This window comes from Ictalurus punctatus, chromosome 7, assembly GCF_001660625.3.
Source record: "Ictalurus punctatus breed USDA103 chromosome 7, Coco_2.0, whole genome shotgun sequence".
NCBI classification, from domain to species: Eukaryota; Metazoa; Chordata; class Actinopteri; order Siluriformes; family Ictaluridae; genus Ictalurus; species Ictalurus punctatus.
This window is the reverse complement of record NC_030422.2, coordinates 7365128-7386590: the sequence shown is the minus strand read 5'-3', so window position 1 is coordinate 7386590 and position 21463 is coordinate 7365128. Positions and strand designations below refer to the sequence as shown.

Below are 21463 nucleotides of genomic sequence, written 5' to 3'. Positions count from 1 at the left end.
GCTTGTCTTTACTGTTTGGAAACTCCAGTAGAGTGCAAAAGTTTGTAAACCCCCCCCCCATGCAACTATTTATCTACAAATAAAAAGGAATTTTCACAGTTAAAAATGAAATGTACCCTGCGACAAGACAACAATCCCAAACATAAAAATCAACAAAAGAATAGTCTGAAAAGACTTTTTTTTTAAAAAGGAATTCAATATATCTATTAATATGATAACTAAATTTTGTAGTCATCAACTGATTTGTATTGTAACAGCTAGCTATTAACTATCTTGTTCTAGTTCTTATCATAGCTGTTACTACAGGTGTAAACCTCCACACGGTATGATATGACTTCAATTCTGAAGGCTATGATTCAATATTTGACAATACCAAGGAATCTGCTATGCTATAATATGATTTGATTTAGTGGCCTCTGATGGATATGTGATCAACATTGCTCAGAACCAAGGCTAGGCCACCATGGACAATTCCCCCCCCAGACCACCAGAGGGCACCCATACTTTTCTTTTTTATATTCTTCTTTTGTTGTCTGCTCCAGCTCCTGTTAACTGTTTTGTGTTTTCCAGTTAGGCATCCTATTTAAGTTCTGTGTTTTCTTTCCTTAGGGGCAAAGCATTGTGGGTATAGTTGGTATCAGGGCTGTTATGTAGTGTTTGCTCTGTGAGCGGTCTTTGTTTTTCATGCAGAGTTTTCTTTTATTTGCCTTGCTGTAGTATAGGCCCTTGTTTTAGTTGTTCCAGTTTTGGGGTTCCTTTCCAGTCTTTGTTTATCTTTTTAGTTGTATTCTAATAAAGATGTCTGCAATTGTATCCTACTCCCTGAGATTTTCTGACAGCCTACCATTCATTTGCGAATGATGATGACGTAGAGAAGGACTACTTTAGAGCTCGGTTACGATCAAATCACCTTGCTAGAATATTTACACATCCATTTATAACCCTAGTTGTTAGTTAGTTTTAGTTAGTGTTTATCTGTATTTGTTGGTTCATTGGTGGTGGAAAAAAAAAGTGGTTAGCACGTTCGCCTCACACCTCCAGGGTCGGGGGTTCGATTCCGATTTCGATGTGTGTGTGGAGTTTGCATGTTCTCCCCGTGCTGCGGGGGTTTCCTCCGGGTACTCCGGTTTCCTCCCCCAGTCCAAAGATATGCATGGTAGTCTGATTGGCGTGTCCAAAGTGTCCGTAGTGTATGACTGGGTGTGTGAGTGTGTATGTGATTGTGTGCCCTGCGATGGATTGGCACCCTGTCCATCGTGTACCCCGCCTTGCGCCCAATGCTCCCTGGGATAAGCTCCAGGTTTCCCCACGACCCTGAAAAGGATAAAGCGTTATAGAAAATGGATGGATGGATGGATAACCAAAATCAGTGTGCGATTTTAAGGCCCAGAATTGTATTTTCTTATTCACAGATTATGAAAACTTAAGAGTTTGTGCGTCACCTTTTTACTTCAGTTAAGAGTTAAAGCTCGACTTGCTTTGACTTTTACTAGTTTATTTGTTCAGATCAATAATGGCAACATTGGAGCTTTTGTGTGCTTCTTCCACTTCTGAAGTGGAACCCCTTCATGGTTAGACTTTACATATCTGCCCAAAAGCAGTATGTAAGTGTTAAAATACAAAATGATCAAATTCTAGAAAATAAACAGATATTAGTTTGTGAATAGAGATACAAATACATTCAGAAATAAAACATAATGTGGTTTATGTTATGAGAATTTCTTACTTTTAAGAATTACATGTTCAGTATCTGAGTTCAAATAAATATTTTTGGTTTGTGTAAAAAAAAAAATTCATATTAAAACAATTAATTTGTTTGATTTATTGTAGCTTAGGCTAATTGAAAGATTAGATTAAATGACATTAGCTGAGATCAGTTGTATTGTTCCACTGGGGAAATTTTTCACGGGCTTCCCAACCATCTGCTTGATGTTATTATAGTCTGAACATTTTTTTAAACACACAACTTGAAAAAACATTACACAATCCAGTCATAACATTAAATACATACAGTATCTGATAAAAGTGAGTACACCCCTCACATTTTTGTAAATATTTGATTATGTGACAACACTGAAGAAATGACACTTTGCTACAATGTAAAGTAGTGAGTGTACAGCTTGTGTAACAGTGTGGCATTCACTAAGAATACGTAAGAAGCTGAGGGTGAAGGTGATGGACTGGCCAAGCATGTCTCCAGACCTAAACCCTATTGAGCATCCGTGGGGCATCCTCAAACAGAACGTGGAGGAGCACAAGGTCTCTAACATCCACCAGCTCCGTGATGTCGTCATGGAGGAGTGGAAGAGGACTCCTGTGGCAATCTGTGAAGCCCTGGTGAACTCCATGCCCAAGAGGGTTAAGGCAGTGCTGGAAAATAATGGTGGCCACACAAAATATTGACACTTTGGGCCCAATGTGGACATTTTCACTTAGGGGTGTACTCACTTTTGTTGCCAGTGGTTTAGACATTAATGGCTGTGTGTTGAGTAATTTTGAGAGGACAGCAAATTTACACTGTTACACAAGCTGTACACTCACTACTTTACATTGTAGCAAAGTGTCATTTCTTCAGTGCTGTCACATGAAAACATATAATCAAATATTTACAAAAATGTGAGGGGTGAACTCACTTTTGTGAGATACTGTATATCACTTTACTTCTGTCACTCTAGCAATACAATGCTTGACGAAGCTTGAAAAGGATTTTTGAACATGAACCTTTTACTGATTGGAGGACTTTGTGTTGGAGAAAGATGATGAATGGTGAAACACCCTTGTCGAACCCTTCTTTTGATTTCAGAACTATTTGAGGGTTTTGCTGTGTTTACCAAACTGTATTTCCAAAAGAAATATCCATGCCTTTACAAATACAGTTACACTCTGCTGTGTCAAAGGCTTTGTGAAACTGTTGAACTCTTTTTGTTTGTGGATCTATTGTCTCTCTCTCTCTCTCATTAACAACCATCTTATTGCTGTACATACAGAAAGAGGAATACATTAAACAGAGACAAACAAGTATGTAAATATCTTAAAATATTATAAAATATTTATTTAATAATAATAATAATGAATAATAACAATAATAGGATCAACAACAGGAATGATAAACTAACTTTTATTTAAAAAGGTGAGGGAAAGATGAACTATTGAACTCTTCTCTTAGGTCGCCTCAGTGCTGATGACGTAATGGCCACGAGCTCGGTTGTCTTCTCTGATTGGATAAACGCGGCTCGCGACTGACTTTTAGCCTTGTTTACTGCTAGCTAGCGGTTTTAAATCCATTCGCGTTTGGCAGCAGGTGGAGCAGACGCTACGGAAATATTTAGAGGAAAACCTTCTCTTTTGTTGAATGTATTCGAATGGCTGAACCCTCGGGGACAGGTAAATGTCTAAGTCTTTCACTTTATCCGCTTTTATAGCTGGCTAGTTTTGGTGTGACAGGCAGCAGCGAGGCTAACAATGAGGTGGCGAGTTTGCTAACAGTGTATTTCGCTAGCGGGCTACACTGTTGGGAACCGGAGGTCCCTTGTGTTCGCTGCTTACCTTCTGTCACACCAAAACTAGCTCCCACACATGAACAGGCAAAAAAAATAAATAAATAAATAAAAATAATGAAGTAGCTAATGGGTTAGTTAGTCTGTTAGCTAAGCTGTTCACTGTCTTCCATCTGTGTTCGTGTTTCCAGTGAAGTCCGAGTTAAATCTGCTGAATCTGTTGAGTAGACGTTTAATAATTGTGCTAGTTAGATGGATATATTACTGTCTTCCAAAGCAAAATGAGTAAGCAGCAGCCTGGTGTGTGACAAATACAAGCTGCAGATTAACTTGGTGGATCAACGCAAACTACGTTGCCAACTCTTTTCAGGGGAAAGTATCCAAGGCACGCTCAAAAAGAGGCTGGAATTCACCAGATGACGTCGTAGATTAATTTGCAGGTTCATGATCCTGTTACTTGAAGATTGAAAATTTCATTATGGGTTAGTTGGGTCTGTGACGTCACTGTGGATACCCCCCTCCCCCGCCGGTCAGTGACGTCACTTCACAATGGTGTGGGGGGGGGGGGAAGCATTTCTCTGAATAAAACTAGAGATGCACTGATACTAAATTTCTCAGCCGATACCCATAACCGATAGTTCTTCCTTTTTATTCCTTCTTTTAAATGAGTAATAAATTAATTCCACAATTCTGAAAGAAATGCAAATAAAAACTTGACTCTCTCCATTTCAACACGTTGTTTCACAGTAACTGGTCTCATAAACACAAAACCCATTACACTAATGAACATGAACTCAATTCTGAAGATTAATGTAAGATTAACTTATTGAATGTTATTAATTCATATTAACATTCAGTGCGGTTACACGGACAACAATAATCCACTATTAACCCGATTAAGAAACTACCATGTAAACAGCAATTTTTAATTACCTTAATCTTTTATACCTTAAAGTTATACTCGAAGTAAACACAAATGGACGTGTGGAGTATTCCTGTGTTAGTCGCATTATCGAGGTGTATTACAGACATGTACACACCTTAATCACACTATTAACCTCGTGTGGGAGTCTTCACCGCATTTTGCGACAGGACACGTACACACACGGCAGCGCTCGACCGTCTTACGGCAAACGAGAGAGCACAGCTGCGTCCCAATCCGCATACTTGCCTACTACTATAGGCCTGTAGTAGGAGAAATTCATGTACCTTGGCTACTATATAGGCGGTAAGTATGCGGTTTGGAAAGCAGCCCACGGCTTCAAGCAGTCGTCTATTTGCACGTACAGCACGACAAATAATTAACCGCACTTGAAGCGTTCGTAAAAATTTTTTATAAAAACACCAAAACTGTATACGGTCCCATAACGAAGACCAACTGTATGTCGATACATGAAATTCTGGAGGGAACGTCGGACGGTGTGGTGCGGCGCGGTGATGTAATGACGTGTGCCGTTAATCGATCTATGATCTATAACACGCAAAACAGGAACTTGAAAGGAGTGTTCTAAAAGCGACTCATGTAAACACCTTAATCACATTATTATCTTACTCGGAGTAAGGTCAATAATTAGATTACTGCTGTCCATGTAAACGTAGTCAGTGACTGAATTGTAAAAAAAACCTCCTGTTAGTCTCACATTCACTCCCCACAAACAAAAGCATTTCTACATGTGAGTAAACCCATGTGAGAAACAGCAGCGGTTAGAGTGTGAGCTGCTGAGGGAAAAGTGCACGATCCAGGTCGTCCAAACCACGACAGAGTTTTATATTACGCGCTTGAAACAAACTCGTAAGTGTATTAACGTGGCTCGTCGTGTCAGATGCTGCGACAGATGCGTGTGCTGTTTAATGTGTTCCAGACATGTTTTCTTCAGCGCAGAAATGACATTTTAACCTTTTATATCCTTATCTAGAAATGTTAGAAATGCATGCCAGTATTTCCATTTTACATGAAGACTCCTCCTGAGAGCAAGCAAGTCTCCATGAAACTTCACTGAATAAGAGCGAATGCACGTAAGCACGTCAATCAAACAGAGCGCAATAGAAAGGAAGCGCAATAACTCTGACTAAATTATTCATTTTGATCGTATATGTTGTTTGATGCTACAGTTACGGTCGGACGTTTACATACTCATCATGGACATGAATGTCATGGCAGTATTGGGCTTTCGTTAATTTCTTTGAACTTTTCTTTTTCTGGGGCAAAGTTGTTGCACAACATGCATCTTTAACTAATATATATATATATATATATATATATATATATATATATATATATATATATATATATATATATATAATATTATTTATTTATTTTTATTTTTTTAAACAAGAACTTGGTTCACAAGTTTTTATTTATTTGGGGTTTTCTGTAATCAACACAGGACCAAAATTATACTTGAAGGAAAACTGAGAGGGCTTACGCCTGCTAGGCCAGTCTTCTACAAAACCAGTTATTGATTCAGTGACGATTAGTGAATTATATATTGTGTAACTCCAGTATTTGGATTTATGCCCACTGTTTTGATTTGTTTCTAGGTGCAGAAAATCCTGATTATGCACCAGGGAGGGCCAGCCAGTCAGCGTCCAGAAGGGGTCATCCACTGCCAGGCCACAGTCGAAAATGGGGAGATCACGATCGAGTGTATACGAGATCAGGCTACTCAAATCTAGCCGGTCGTCCAGAGGAGCCAAATGCAGTCTATGACCATGCAGCTGCACACACATCACACAACAGTTCATCAAGCAGATCTGAGACAAGGGCAGTGAGGGGAAGAGGAAGAGGAGCGAGAGGAGGTAGAGGAGGTAGGGGTAATAGCGAGCATTGGTCCCAGGGTCCAAGATGGTCAAGGACTGAAAGTGATCATGGCCCCTCGGTTCAGGACAACGGATCTAATGTTGGCCGACAATCCAACACCTCACCTCCCTACGGATCCACAGATGGGGAGAATCAACAAAAAACCCATGGAGAAGCCTACATGGGCGAATTCCAACGTGAGCCCAGAGAAACCTGGCCAAGAATGTCCAGGAGAGGCAGAGATGCAAGAAAGCCGTTAACCAGACACAAAGATGCCAATCAGGACAATCGCGCAGCAGATGTGGATTATACAGCCAGTTTATCACCCACTGAACTAGAGCACGAGCACAGGAACAACAGAGGATGGAGAGGAGGAGGACGGCAGGGTTACCCTAGGAAGAAGGGGCCCGCTTTAAACGCTAGCAGCCAAGGGAACTGGAGAGAGAGAGAGCCACCACACGTGGACAAGGAGGAGGAGAAACCAAGGGAAGACAAAGCCAGAGGAAGCAAAGAGGAGCCTAACTGGAGAGGTGCAAGTGGAAAAGACCAGTGGAGGAGACCCCAAATTCAAGAGCAAGGACAAAGGAGAGGAGGACGTCCCGAGAGGAGGACTGGGCCAGTGAAACGTGTTGAGCCACCCAAGAACAAAGAGACCCATACAGGTGAGGGTCTACAGTTTGGTGCCCGATGAGATTTTCCTTGTTTTTGAAAATATGAATTCTTTACCAAAGCTATTTCTACGTTGGTTTGTTACGTTCCTGTGTTATTTACAATTGCGTGTATTAAAACGACATGATCATGCATAATAATAATAATAATACATGTCCTAACATGTAATTACATGAGTTTCAGGCAAAAGTTATGTTGCCCATGTATGAATTTGGGATTCGCTGTAAATTAATTCCCAAAGCTTTTTGTATTCATCTGTTATACTGATGAATCTCTCATTCCGGTTTACTCTTTAAGGCCGCTTACCAGGGAAAACAGCGTGAGAACACGTTACGCCAGTCTTAATTCCTTATAATGCTTACAGCTCTGAATGGCGTAACACATCCGGAGCACTTTCGTTAGCTGTGAAAAGGCTTACCGTCAATCCTGAGAACTCCTTGCTGCTGTGGCATCTAGTGGAATCTAGATTAAATGATTAAATCTAGATGAAAATGTACTTGTTTATCCAGGCTTGTTCATAGTTCTTGCTGTATTCATAGCCTATCTATTCATTTCACGGTTTGAATGCACTTTCATATCTAAATCTTTTCTTTGTAAAACGCTTAGAGATTCTGGTCTCGACAATGAAATGAGCTATACAGTACATAAAGATTGTTATGTATAGGATGAATCCATACACTGAAAACATAATGATTTAATGATCATATTTTCTTTCATAATGATTAGAATATGTGAAGGTTTGTCGTGTGTGTGCTTAGGTTGCCTCATTGAGCAGCTGACGGAAGAGAAGTACGAGTGCATGGTGTGTTGTGACGTGGTTCGTGTCATGGCGCCGGTTTGGAGCTGTCAGAGCTGCTTCCACGTCTTCCACCTGAACTGCGTCAAGAAGTGGGCTCGCTCCCCTGCCTCACAGGCTGACGGTACATCATCAGATGTTTGCGCGGTCGACCTCTGATATAGGAATAGACAGGTAGTGAAGTAAAACGTGTTGGTTTTACAGAGACTGGCGAAGGCTGGCGTTGTCCTGCTTGCCAAAATGTGGCGTTAAAGTTCCCGACATCTTACGTCTGTTTCTGTGGTAGGACGCATCTTCTAATAACTGTCTTTAGATTTTGCCTGTTTAAGCAACTCCGCTAAGGAGGTAGCCGTCATTGTTTTGCTCTTGCTGTTTGACTGTCAGGGAAGGTGACCAATCCGGAGTATCAGCACAGTGAGATTCCACACAGCTGTGGTGAAGTATGTGGGAAGAAGAGGACTAGCGGAGACTGCAATCACCGCTGCAACATGTAACGTTATTACTGGCCCTTAAACCTAAAGGGTTAGATACTGCACCTGTGCAGCAGGTCATCAGATAATTAACTGAAGCCCAGGTGTTAGTCATGAGCACAAATAAGTGCTGCATTAATTAATAAGTTTCTACACCAAGGATGAGGTATAATATAGGATTACTTTAAGAATGAACGAAGATGTAATACTGATAAGTACTCACTATAATCAGGTTTTCCTTCTCTGCAGTTTATGCCACCCAGGCCCTTGTCCACAGTGTCCAGCATTTACCATCAAATCCTGCATTTGTGGAAGAACCAGGTAACACATGCCAAGTAATTTGTAAATCGCTGAACAATCATTCAGGCAAATCATCTCTGACACTCTCTCTCTCTGTGTGTGTGTGTGTGTGTGTGTGTGTGTGTGTGTGTGTGTGTGTGTGTGTGTGTGTGTGTAGTAAGCAGGTGCGCTGCAGTCAGACAGGAGCTCTGCGTTGTGACCAGGAGTGTGGCGCTCGGTTAAACTGCAAAAAGCACTGCTGTACACAGGTTTGTCACCAGGGCGCGTGTCAGCCCTGCCAGCTCCGTGTCCAGCAAGGTACGTTTACACGGACGAGGAAATCAGATGTTATAAGGTTAGAATTGCTTTCTGTGAATTTGCTCCAGCTAGGAAACACACTATATGGCCGTACTGTACGTGGTAACCTCACCTTCATGCCCGTATGTTCCCAGTCCATACCATGGGCATTAACATGGCCCCAGTCTTTGCTGTTATAACATCCTCCACTCTTCTGGGAAGGCTTTCCACTAGACTTGATTCGACCACAAGCATTAATGAGGTCAGGCACTGATGTCTGGGCGAGAAGGTCTGGTGCGCAGTCAGCGTTCCAGTTCTCATCCTAAAGGTGTTCAGTGGGGTTTATGCAGGACACTCAAGTTCTTCCACACCAAGATCGGCAAAACATGTCTTCATGGACCTCACTTTGCGGCCAGGGGCATTGTCATGATGAAACAGCTTTGGGCTCCTTAGTTGCAATGAAGGGAAATTGCAATACACAGGGTGTCCCAAAACTCTCCATACATTGGGAATTATGTACGCAAGCATCACGTCAGTCGTGCCTTCGTCAGTGGATGTTCGTGGACGTCCACGTCTTGGTTGAATTTGTTAATAAGTTTGGCAACAGTTGTTTGTGTGTGTGATGTGCTTCTTGTTCTTCTTTTGTCATTCATAAAGTCTATCTGGGGAAAAAAAATATAATATAAACTAGGTATCAAACTTTTTGGAAGACATTTTGCTAAAAAGTGTTAATTTCCCCTATGTATGGAAACTTTTGGGACACAGTTGTGTGCTTCGAACTTTGTGGCATCAGTTTGGGGAAGAACAATGTACAATATGTGTGTGATGATTGTGTCCACAAACATTTGGCCATGTAGTGTGTAATGTGAAACTAATCATGTCGCACACTGCTTCTTTAATTAATGTCTATTGTCCCCAGTTTGGGTTTTGTTATGAGTCACCGCTTGTGTGCTGCTGAAACCCCTCCACCCCCCTTCCAAGTATCATGTTTGCTCTGTATGTTCTATAGTGTGTTACTGTGGGGTGGTGCACAGGGACGTGGCGTGTGGGACCGACCACGATAGCTTTGATGGATCCGGATATTTCTCCTGCCACAAGCCATGTGGAAAGTCAGTTTTCATTTCTGTTCTTGTTTTCCTCTTTGCTTTTCATTCATAATTTGTAAGTCAGTGACCCAGAGAAGATAAACTGTAATTGAGTTTAAGGTGATTTGCATGAATCAGCCCATTAAGTCTAAGATGCCTTTTTCTCCAGGATGCTGGGATGCCGAGCCCACTGCTGCCAACAGGTGTGTCACCCTGGCCGGTGCCAGCCATGCCCTCGCTCACCCATTGTGGTGCGTAGCTGCCCCTGTGGACAGACTCCCTTGGCCAAGCTGCTGGAGCTGGGCTATCCAGAGAGACGGTGTTGCACTGACCCTGTTCCATCCTGTGGAAAGATCTGCAGCAAACCACTGCCTTGCGGTGACATTGGTGTGTCCCTTTCCCTGATCAGGGTTTCGAGTCCCCTAATTTTGTAAAAAAAAAAAAATTGTAGTCAAGAACTCAAACACGTTAAAGTCCAATTTTGCACTCCACATTCCTACTCGTTCACTAAAATTAAGTAAGTAAGTAAAGGTATTGGCACACACATGGCTTGGTTCGATTGTGCACATTGCATTACTGCAGGCCAATAAACTCTTTCTTAATCTTTTTACTTAATAGTGTTCACACTATGATGGATACAAACAACAGCAACGTGTCTTGGATTCGCAGTGGAATGTAAAATAAGCTATACGCCTGTATTGTTTTTATTTCGAAACATGATAATCCAGTACAGGGGTAGTCTGCTGATAAATTTGGCGATTACATAACGAGCTCTTGGCTCGGATGTTAATCAGGTAGTGGATAACTGTCATAGCAGGATATTAGGCATATTTGGATAACGGTCAGGTTTCGTTAAGCTGGTGGATGAAATTGTTACTAGTTTTCTTTATCCACATCTCTTTCTCTTCTAGACACTATTCATCTGTGTGATAAACTTTGCCATGAGGACAAATGTGGCCCATGTGCTCTCACCTCCACCATTAAGTGCAGATGTGGCAGTAAAACCAAGGTTAGTCTGTCAGCTAATGGCTAAATGCATTGTAATATCCTATGTACCTAGAAATACCATACCATGCCAATGCTTTAAAGGATGTAATGTTATTTAATTGCGACTCTGTTTTTAGAGGATTTAAACCTAACATGGTGAACAAATTATATTATTGAATTCAGGCAATTTTACTGGGGTTATCTCATACAGTGTAGCAAGTAATAATCTGGAAAGACCTTTGTAATATCACCGTCTAAAACTGGATTTAAAGAGAAGCAAATTAGTAAATGAATCATACGTATATGAATCTCATGAATATGAATCTCATGAATATGAATCTCATGAAAATGAATCACATGAATATGAATCACATGTAAATGAATCGCATGTAAATGAGCCATATTAAAATGAATGAATAAATAAATTGAAGACAAAGAAAAAAAGAACTAGAAATACCATAATGCTACCAACTCGTCCCTTTTCTTTTAGGAGGTTCCATGTGCTATGATCCACAGCGAAGGTGAGGAAAAGATGTGGTACTGGTATTGCATCTGAATATCGTCAGTGAATAAAAAGAATATTGCTTAACACGTCACTCACATCACTGTGGTCTTAAAGTATGACCGTTTCCTTCGTTGCTAGATGAATTGATGTTTACCTGTGAGAAACGTTGCAGCAAGAAGCGCTCGTGTGGCAGGCACAAGTGTGGAGAGATGTGCTGTGTGGTAGGTCACTTGTGAAATCATCCATTTTGAAAACAGCAATTGCAGGAGATTCATTTTTCCTGTTTTTTTTTTTTCTTTTCTTTTTTCTTTTCGTCTTCAAATCAGGACACTGAGCATAAATGCACAATTATCTGTGGCTACAAGCTGAACTGTGGTCTACACCGGTGTCAGGAGGTGTGTCACCGTGGAAACTGCCAACCCTGCTGGCAAACCAGTGAGTATTTAAACCACCTTTTGCTACCTCTGTGCTCTCTTATAGATTTTGTATTTACTAACGCACATTCTATACGCCTTTTCCTCCCTGTTCAAACATATTGATGTTATTTTGGGAGCCAATATATTTGCTGATTTTTATCTAGGTTTTGATGAGCTGGCCTGCTACTGTGGTGAAACTGTCATGTTCCCACCTATCCCCTGTGGCACCAAACCACCCGAGTGCAAAAACCCCTGCACACGCCAGCATGACTGTGATCACCCAGGTACCCTCGTCACACTGACTGTTGTTCAATGCTTAAACAATGTTAGGAATATCATAATGGAGGGCCCACTCATTCAGTGTTGTTTTAACTGAATGCATTATCTAAAGGAAAACTTTCTTTTAATTTATTTAAAAAAAAAAAAAAAATCAAACATAGAAGTCAGCAAAACAGTCAAGTTTAGAAACACACTATTTATTTATTTATTTATTTATTTATTTATTTATTTATTTATTTATTTATTTATTTCCCACATTTTATAATAATAGTCATCAAATCCCTGGAGTAAGACAAATGGAACTACGGGAATTATGTTGTGATTAAAAAAAAAAAAAATTAAATCCTAAATGAATCAGAATAATTTAATATTTTATCATCTTCAAAGTAGACGCCATTTTTGCCGAGAATTTCCAGAAATGTATTCTTGGCGTTTTCTCAAACGATTTCTTTAGGAATTTCCCTGAGATGCTTTTTAAACAGTATTAAAGGAGTTCACACCTACGCTGGACTCTTATCTCCTGCTTTTCGGAATATATATATATATGTATATGTATATATGTGTGTGTGTGTGTGTGTGTGTGTGTGTGTGTGTGTATATATATATATATATATATATATATATATATATATATATATATATATATATATATAATATAATATAATATAATATATATATTTTTAAAGGTTGGTTTTTTTTGGGGGGTGGGGGGGGGGTAAATAAAATGTGAATTTTCTAAATGGAAGAAAAGAATACCTCGGTATGGTTATATTTTGGTCTACAACACCAATTTCAAACATTTAATCATAAAGCTTCAGATCAAAAGGTTTTTAAGATCACAAGAAATGTTTCAGTCGAGTGTCTACAAACTTTTGACCCGTAGTGTGTATATTCATGCAGTTATTTAATCAGCCAATCATGTGGCAGCGGCACTATGCAAGAGCTTCAGTTAATGTTCACATCAAACCTCGGAATGTGGAGAAAAATGTGATTTTATGTGACTTTAACGTTGTTGTGCTGCGTTACGACAGAGACCCATTAAGGCATGGGCTCAACTAGTCCACTGTCTGCATAATGGTGTTTGATCAAGGATGATGGTATTAGCATGAAAGTTAAAGCTTTGTATTCTGATCTTTTGAGTAGATTACAAGCAGAGTGTACAGATGAGGAGGTGAAAGAACTGGACAGAGTAAAGGACTAAAGCACTGCTGCATCAATCTCTTTAGATAGAAATGAAGCAAGGGCTAAATCCCACTGGAACCATTATCCATAGGTTGTCAAACGGCGTTGTAGGTAACATGATGGAAGAAGTTTAAACTAGAGAAGAAGAAAAAAGTCAATTCAGGACCTCGTTCATAAAACCAATCAGAAGTTGATTATAAATATTCATCATTCAGGGTGGGTTTTTTTTTTCTTCCCTAGACACACAGAGTGGAGAAAATGTTTTAAGTGTTGATTTTGAAATGGTTATTCTTTTGTTTCGGGTTATACGTAGTATTTACTTGCGCTTAAATATTGTCCTGCAGTTTTACACTCCTGCCACAGCGAGGACAGATGTCCTCCCTGTACCTACCTCACCAAGAAGTGGTGCATGGGCAACCATGAGGTAACCTAGCGTTCTGATTAAGCATGTTCAAATGCAAAAGCAGTCCAGTGTCCAATACAGGCAGCCCAAGCCAAAGATCTCTTTCCAAAACATAGTACACTACTTTTAAAGTCAGTCATCATGACTAGCATTCCCCAGTGCTCTGTAGTATTTTATACAAATACATTACAATACATTTTTTTAACAAACCAGGAAGAAAAAGTCTCTCTTTTCCACTCCTTTTGTTTTCTCTCCAGCAAAGAAGTAACATCCCGTGCCACCTGCAGGACATCTCATGTGGTTTGGTCTGTAATAAGTTGTTGTCCTGTGACTCTCACTACTGCAAAAGAATATGCCATCGTGGAGAGTGCCAAGCAGAAGGTGACTGTAAGCAGCCTTGCCTTCACCCCAGACCTGAGTGTGGGCACCCTTGTAATGCACCATGCCACCCTGGCACCCCCTGCCCACACACCACCTGCACTGCAAAGGTACAACCCTCTCCCCAGTTCAGCTCATAATGTGCTGCTGTCTTTTAGTGTGAATATTTATGAGTTTTGGGAACCATCACAGTAAACCTCTGTTTAAGGAAGTTTTTTTTTTTTTTTTTAAAGGCATTTTCAAGCCTAGAATAATTTTTTTTTTTCTGTATGCATAATGATTTATTTTTCTTCAGTATTATAATGATCAGTGTAATCGCAGTAATCACACTAGTGTTACATGAGTAAACATCTGTTTTGTCCTGTAGGTGGCAATGCAGTGCGATTGTGGGCACAGGAAGGAGACCGTACCCTGTACAGAGGCAGCCAGCTCCTCCCAGAGGTCAGTGATCCACCGTACCCATACTAATATCTGAGAAGATTCACTCCATACTTTAAAGATCCAGAAGAGATTTAGATTTTTGCCATCTGTGTAAATATCAGCACGGGGGTTAATATGGCAGCACTGGCTGACTGAATGTGCAGCAAATATTTTCTCATTTCTCGTTCATTACCTTGTATGTAATGAAATGATCGTTTAATGGTAGTGTCACAAACATGGAGATATAGATACATTATATATTTCCATGTGTGCATTATTCTAAATGCCAACAGACCATGAAGTATTTTCTTTTCCTATTAGCATGCTTCCTCTTTATTACTGTATAATGCATTATTTTGTAAAATACAGTTTACATTATAATAATAATAATTAGGGGGCAAGCACCGCAGGTGCGAGGCACATATTGTATCCATTAGTTTTTTTCTTCTTCTTCTTTCACTATTGAGTCTATGGCAACCCGTAGATCTGCTTGCGGGAAAGTTATGAAATTTGGAACACAGATAGAGGACAGTTTCAACATGAATCATAACAAGGTTTGAGTCTCTATCTCAAGCCCTCTAGTGCCACCATCTGCTCAAATTTTGACTATATGTTTATACTAAGAACTTTTGAACCGTAAGGCCTAGAAACCAATTTTCCCCCTCTGATTCCTCGGCTCGTGACGATTTGATTGCAGCCTATGTCATTTTTCATCATCAGAAGTTTTCAGACATTTAGAATTTTCTGAAAACCTACTTTTTTCGAACTTGGCCTAGTCGGTTTGTCCGATTTTCACCAAAATTGGCTCAGATCTTGAGACCGTATGGGCAAAAAGTTATTTGTAAAAAGTTTTTTTGACAGACCAAACCGTTCTCACATACCGCGCGGAAGAATTTGACGAAGAGCATGACAAAACGGACGTGAGGTTAAATCTCCCCAACGCTTTAACATAGTGAGACGAGTCTTGGTACATGTCATCACATGTCATGACCTGTAGGTACAGTTTCGGCACAGCACCACCTACTGGTCACGAGATAACGTCCGAATAGTTTGACCAAAAATCACGAGATCTCTTTATATTTGGTGCGGCATACCGAGTCGAACGATGTCCAGTTTTCCCATTGTCGGCCATTTAGAATTTTACCTTAAAATGCTTTTTGGTACTCGCAAACTTTCAGGACAGCTTATAATGCAATATTAAAAATGCTAATAGCTTTTGATTAAGTTTGCCTATTGTCATGGTACTGGTTTTGATGGATTCTTTGGGTCATGCTGAGAACAATGATACCATTTATGCCATGGTCGGCCGAACTACTTTTTCGAACTCTTCCTAGACAGTTTGTCCGATTTTCACCAAAAGTGAATCGGGGCATCTCCAGACCATGCCATAAAACTTGAATTCCATCAGTTTGATTGGTCAAACCGTTCTCGAATAGCACACAAACGAATTTGACTGCAAGCACACAAAAATGGACGTGAGGCTATATCTCTGTAACAAATTTAGAATATGTCATAGCCATCATGACTTGAGGGTATCCGCACATATCAAGTGTTCACGAGATATGAAAAAAAGCATATTTTTGCTTATAACTTCGTCATAAAATTATGATTATGCTAAAATCATGCCTGCTTTTCTCCTTACTTTGCCTCTGTCATGCTTGGCCCCGTAATTGCTGCTTGCAGTTATATTTATTGTTATTGTTGTAAAATGCGATATTCGTGGTAAATTGTGCTCTCTCTCTTCCTGCAACTAAAACAGTATATGAATCCTGTTTAATAGTTTCCTGAACTTTAATAAACGTCAAGTTGTCACTATGTTTTTATCAACGGAATTGAATCCTGATGGGCCACTTAGCATCTTAGTAATGTCTCCTAGCATTATAAAGAATATAACGATCTAAAAGTTTCTCTCCATAATGCAATCTCTGCCACATCGTCCTTTTTTAAATATCCATACATATTGCAAGTGAATTGAAGCACAATGACGGGGAGATTTATTTAAATGAGCTACTTCATGCCGGCTCCAAAAGCAACAACAACAACAACAAAAAAAAAACAATTTCACACTCGCTTGCTTATTTACTTCGTGTGTATCTGAGTGTGGGCTTAAATGTAAAGCATCAAATGTAGGTTCTGCAAGAAAGAGATTCAAATTGCATTTAGGGCTACGCAGTATACCTTTGTGTTTTTGGCATACCAGACTGATTCACGTCAAAGTATGCATGCTTGCAGTACCTTTACAATGATATGATATTTTGTGCATTTACATATTAAAAATTGCTCATTGGAAGAGTATGAAGGAATGTGTGATGTACGTTTTAGAATGAATAGGTTCATAACATGATGTGGTGGCACATCGATACAGTGAGGGGAAAAAAGTATTTGATCCCCTGCTGATTTTGTACGTTTGCCCACTGACAAAGAAATGATCAGTCTATAATTTTAATGGTAGGTTTATTTGAACAGTGAGAGACAGAATAACAACAAAAAAATCCAGAAAAACGCATGTCAAAAATTTTATAAATTAATTTGCATTTTAATGAATTTAATAAAAAAGTATTTGACCCCCTCTCAATCAGAAAGATTTCTGGCTCCCAGGTGTCTTTTATACAGGTAATGAGCTGAGATTAGGAGCACACTCTTAAAGGGAGTGCTCCTAATATCAGTTTGTTACCTGTATAAAAGACACCTGTCCACAGAAGCAATCAATCAATCAGATTCCAAACTCTCCACCATGGCCAAGACCAAAGAGCTCTCCAAGGATGTCAGGGACAAGACTGTAGACCTACACAAGTCTGGAATGGGCTACAAGACCATTGCCAAGCAGCTTGGTGAGAAGGGGACAACAGTTGGTGCGATTTATTCGCAAATGGAAGAAGCACAAAAGAACTGTCAATCTCCCTCGGCCTGGGGCTCCATGCAAGATCTCACCTCGTGGAGTTGCATTGATCATGAGAACAGTGAGGAATCAGCCCAGAACTACACGGGAGGATCTTGTCAATGATCTCTAGGCAGCTGGGACCATAGTCACCAAGAAAACAATTGGTAACACACTACGCCGTGAAGGACTGAAATCCTGCAGCACGCGCAAGGTCCGCTGCTCAAGAAAGCACATATACATGCCCGTCTGAAGTTTGCCAGTGAACATCTGCATGGTTCAGAGGACAACTGGGTGAAAGTGTTGAGGTCAGATGAGCCCAAAATGGAGCTCTTTGGCGTCAACTCAACTCGCCGTGTTTGGAGGAGGAGGAATGCTGCCTATGACCCCAAGAACACCATCCTCACCGTCAAACATGGAGGTGGAAACATTATGCTTTGGGGGTTTTTTTTCTGCTAAGGGGACAGGACAACTTCACCGCATCAAAGGGACGATGGACGGGGCCATGTACCGTCAAATCTTGGGTGAGAACCTCCTTCCCTCAGACAGGGCATTGAAAATGGGTCGTGGATGGGTATTCCAGCATGACAATGACCCAAAACACACGGCCAAGGCAACAAAGGAGTGGCTCAAGAAGAAGCACATTAAGGTCCTGGAGTGACCTAGCCAGTCTCCAGACCTAAATCCCATAGAAAATCTGTGGAGAGAGCTGAAGGTTCGAGTTGCCAAACGTCAGCCTCGAAACCTTAATGACTTGGAGAAGATCTGCAAAGAGGAGTGGGACAAAATCGCTCCTGAGCTGTGTGCAAACCTGGTGGCCAACTACAAGAAACGTCTGACCTCTGTGATTGCCAACAAGGGTTTTTAAACCAAGTACTAAGTCATGTTTTGCAGAGGGGTCAAATACTTATTTCCCTCATTAAAATGCAAATCAATTTATAACATTTTTGACATGCGTTTTTCTGGATTTTTTTGTTGTTATTCTGTCTCTCACTGTTCAAATAAATCTACCATTAAAATTATAGACTGATCATTTCTTTGTCAATGGGCAAACGTACAAAATCAGCAGGGGATCAAATACTTTTTTCCCTCACTGTATATCAAACCAGAGCAAAATAAACCTGGTTCTCATCACAGAAACTTGCTTCCTGCTGGGTAATACCAGTCGTTTTTGTATAGGTATTGGGTATTGAACAAAACAGAATGCCTTTCAATTATCCTTAAAACAAAAAAACGCTAGCTATCCACAGCCCCCTGGAAGCTCACTAAGGAAAAAACTGTACTGTCTTTTCTTCTGCCTGTTTGACTGTAACCAGCGACTCTCATCTCTAGTCAGTGATGCAACCCCAGCATTAGTGATGAAACATTATTCATTTTCTCTTTCTGTTTGGAAAGCAGATATGCAGCTATTGCTATGGCGAGTAAGTTGTCGGATATGCAGTTAGGAGAGTCTGTCAACATCGCTCAGCTCACTAAGAAGGACCAGAAACAGGCCAGGTAATGTTTGATAAGATGAAAGATGATTTTTATTTTTTTTCCCCCTCTTTCCCCCCACTTTCCTATTTTAACATCACTGTATAAACTCCTCTTTCACCAACGTTCATTCAAAATATTAGACTGATTTCTGATTCTTTGTGCCTCTGTGTTTTAAAGGCTGGAATGTGATCAAGAGTGTGCTACACTGGAGAGAAACCGGTGAGCTTTCTTTGTAACGTATGAGTATTTTTCTTCTACGAATGTCTATTAATCCATATAAACCGTATTGTACTGCAGCGGTTGTGTGCCATCGTCCGGGCATATTTTCAAGTGTAGGATCATGATGTCCGTTTGTTTTTGGTTTTTTTTCTACCAGGCGACTTGCGGAGGCACTGCAGGTCGATCCGACATGCGATCCGTTCAACACCAAATCCTCCACGTGTAAATACAGCGACTCTCTCAAAGAGGATGCCAGGTTTGGTTGATATTACGTGTTGAACCAGAAACTGGATTCTATTCTGTTTACATCCAGGAGAAGTAGACATTGGTAACCAGATGATGCTTGGGGGAGGGAGTGGACCATCCACAGAATATTGACTGTATATTTACAACTAATTTATAATATATATGATACGATACGAGTTTTTATTCTCCTCAGACCCTCTGCACACAGGGTTATTTTTTCTGCATACATGAGCAGGTGTTCCTATGTGTATAACCAAAAGTGCTTTAAAAGTTCATCGCTCGTTATCATCTTATGAAGACCAAACATTTTATTGAAATGGTTGCTCTTCTAATGCAGAAAGGACTTCAAGTTTGTCAGTGAGGTGGAGGAGGAAATCAAGAATCTGGTTGAACTAGCAAACAAGGTAACGATGCGTCCCATTGAGGCTTGCATGAAAATTTTCAACAAGCTTTTATTATTTCAGGTGTTTCCTTCAGTTGGTTTACTGCACATTTTACGTGTGGCTTTCCAGGGTAAACAGCCAAAGAGGAGTCACTGTTTCCCACCCATGAAGCGCGATCAGCGGAGAATTGTTCACGAGCTGGCAGAGGTGTACGGCTTGGAGAGCATCAGCTACGATAGCGAACCCAAACGCAACGTTGTCATCACCGCCGTCAGGTTTGTGAAAATATTATTGCGGATTTTGAAAACACAATTTCTTTTTAGGGCAGATTGCATACGTTTTTTTTTTTTTTCACCTTTTTAGTAACATGAACAGCTCGGTAATCTGAATCTTTATTCTCCAATGCTGAAGGGACAAACGCTTTAACGGTATGCGATTCTCTCGTGGTTCGAGAGCTCTTGAATTATTCAAAAATGACTTTATATATTCTGCAGATTTCAGTCTTGAGTGTGGAACATCAGTATATTTTGTGCTTGTGCAGTATGCAGTGGGGTATTTTTTGTTTGTTTGTTTTTTTTTGAGTGCATGGACACTTAATAGAGAACCGCTCTGGGTGTTAGGATACACTCCGGTCACGATTTGATTGGTGATGCGATACTTCACGAGTCATGATTCACTTCGATTCTCTGAATATTTTTGAACATAATTTGAATGAAGAAATATTGTAACGTGGTATAACGTGTAACCGTATAACCTATAATGCGTGTCGGTCATTGTGAGCTGGCACTATCCACAGCTTTTCATTCAGTTGTGTAGATTGGGACCTGGTGTTTCAGAGAGTCTAATTGCGTTAGATGTTATAATTAACATCTAACGGGTGGGGGGTGGGGGGGATTAAGTACACCCTTGGCATCAGAATCTAGTATTGCCCCCTTTAGCAGAAATAACTTCCTGTAGGCGTTTTGCATAATTGTCTACCAGGCTTGCTGGGATTGTAGATTCAGACATACTTGAAACTGCTCTTAAGGTTATAAAGGTTGATGTTGTGTGCGCAGGGGGAAATCTGCATGCCCTACCTCCACTCTGACTGCACTGATCGAGAGAGAGACTGCTGCCCGGGCCCCACCACCCATTGCCCATTTCAAACAATACAGCAGCAAGTATGTGCTTGCACACCTACAAATACACATAATGGCTGTGTGCTGAGCTTAACATCAGCATCACGTTATTGATGTCCGGTGTGTGAAAATTGCATTTGAACATGAGTTTGGTTAATGTGATCGGTTAAGTCCGAGCACAGTCACATGTCCCATTTACTAAAAGGGTATGCACACTTATCCAACCAGGTTATTAAGTTTATAAATGTTTCTCCTCCTAAAATGTTTATCAATTTAATTTTGATGGTTAATGTATTGCATTTAAACGTGGGGGGAAAAATATCTGACATGATGCGTCTGGGTTTAAATTCTTTCCATGACAAAAACCTGCAATTTTAAAAAATAACTATAATACAGTCTAAGGGCTATAATTAAAAAAAAAAAAAAAAAAAAAAAAAAATTATGGGCATGGTTTTTTTTTCTTTTTTTTTTTCTCTCTCTCTAAGTACTGGGTTTTGTTTTTTTTCCCCAGGGTTGACGGTAACAACGCTTTGCTGAAGAATGCTAAAGAAGAGTCTATCGATTACTTTGACATTCAGGATTGATTGAAACTGTGATGTATCTACAGTAATGGCCGCTGTTCACGTCACTGCAATCACATCAAATAAAACTGGGCACTTGTGTACGCTGCTTCTTCTTAA

The 21463-nt window shown here is 40.3% G+C and overlaps 1 protein-coding gene across 1 annotated transcript; it reads left to right on the top strand.

The window, feature by feature from the left end:
- The first annotated feature begins 3229 nt into the window (after positions 1 to 3229).
- On the top strand, positions 3230 to 21463 carry nfx1 (nuclear transcription factor, X-box binding 1). The gene is made up of 24 exons (XM_017472964.3): positions 3230 to 3384; positions 6039 to 6959; positions 7725 to 7886; positions 7967 to 8044; positions 8147 to 8252; positions 8482 to 8553; positions 8690 to 8829; positions 9818 to 9917; positions 10063 to 10280; positions 10805 to 10902; positions 11371 to 11401; positions 11524 to 11606; positions 11712 to 11820; positions 11966 to 12085; positions 13607 to 13686; positions 13923 to 14153; positions 14411 to 14484; positions 18740 to 18838; positions 18995 to 19036; positions 19194 to 19292; positions 19620 to 19686; positions 19795 to 19940; positions 20721 to 20825; positions 21295 to 21463. The coding sequence occupies exons 1-24, from the start codon at positions 3363 to 3365 to the stop codon at positions 21365 to 21367; spliced, it is 3276 nt and encodes a 1091-aa protein (XP_017328453.1). The 5' UTR covers positions 3230 to 3362; the 3' UTR covers positions 21368 to 21463.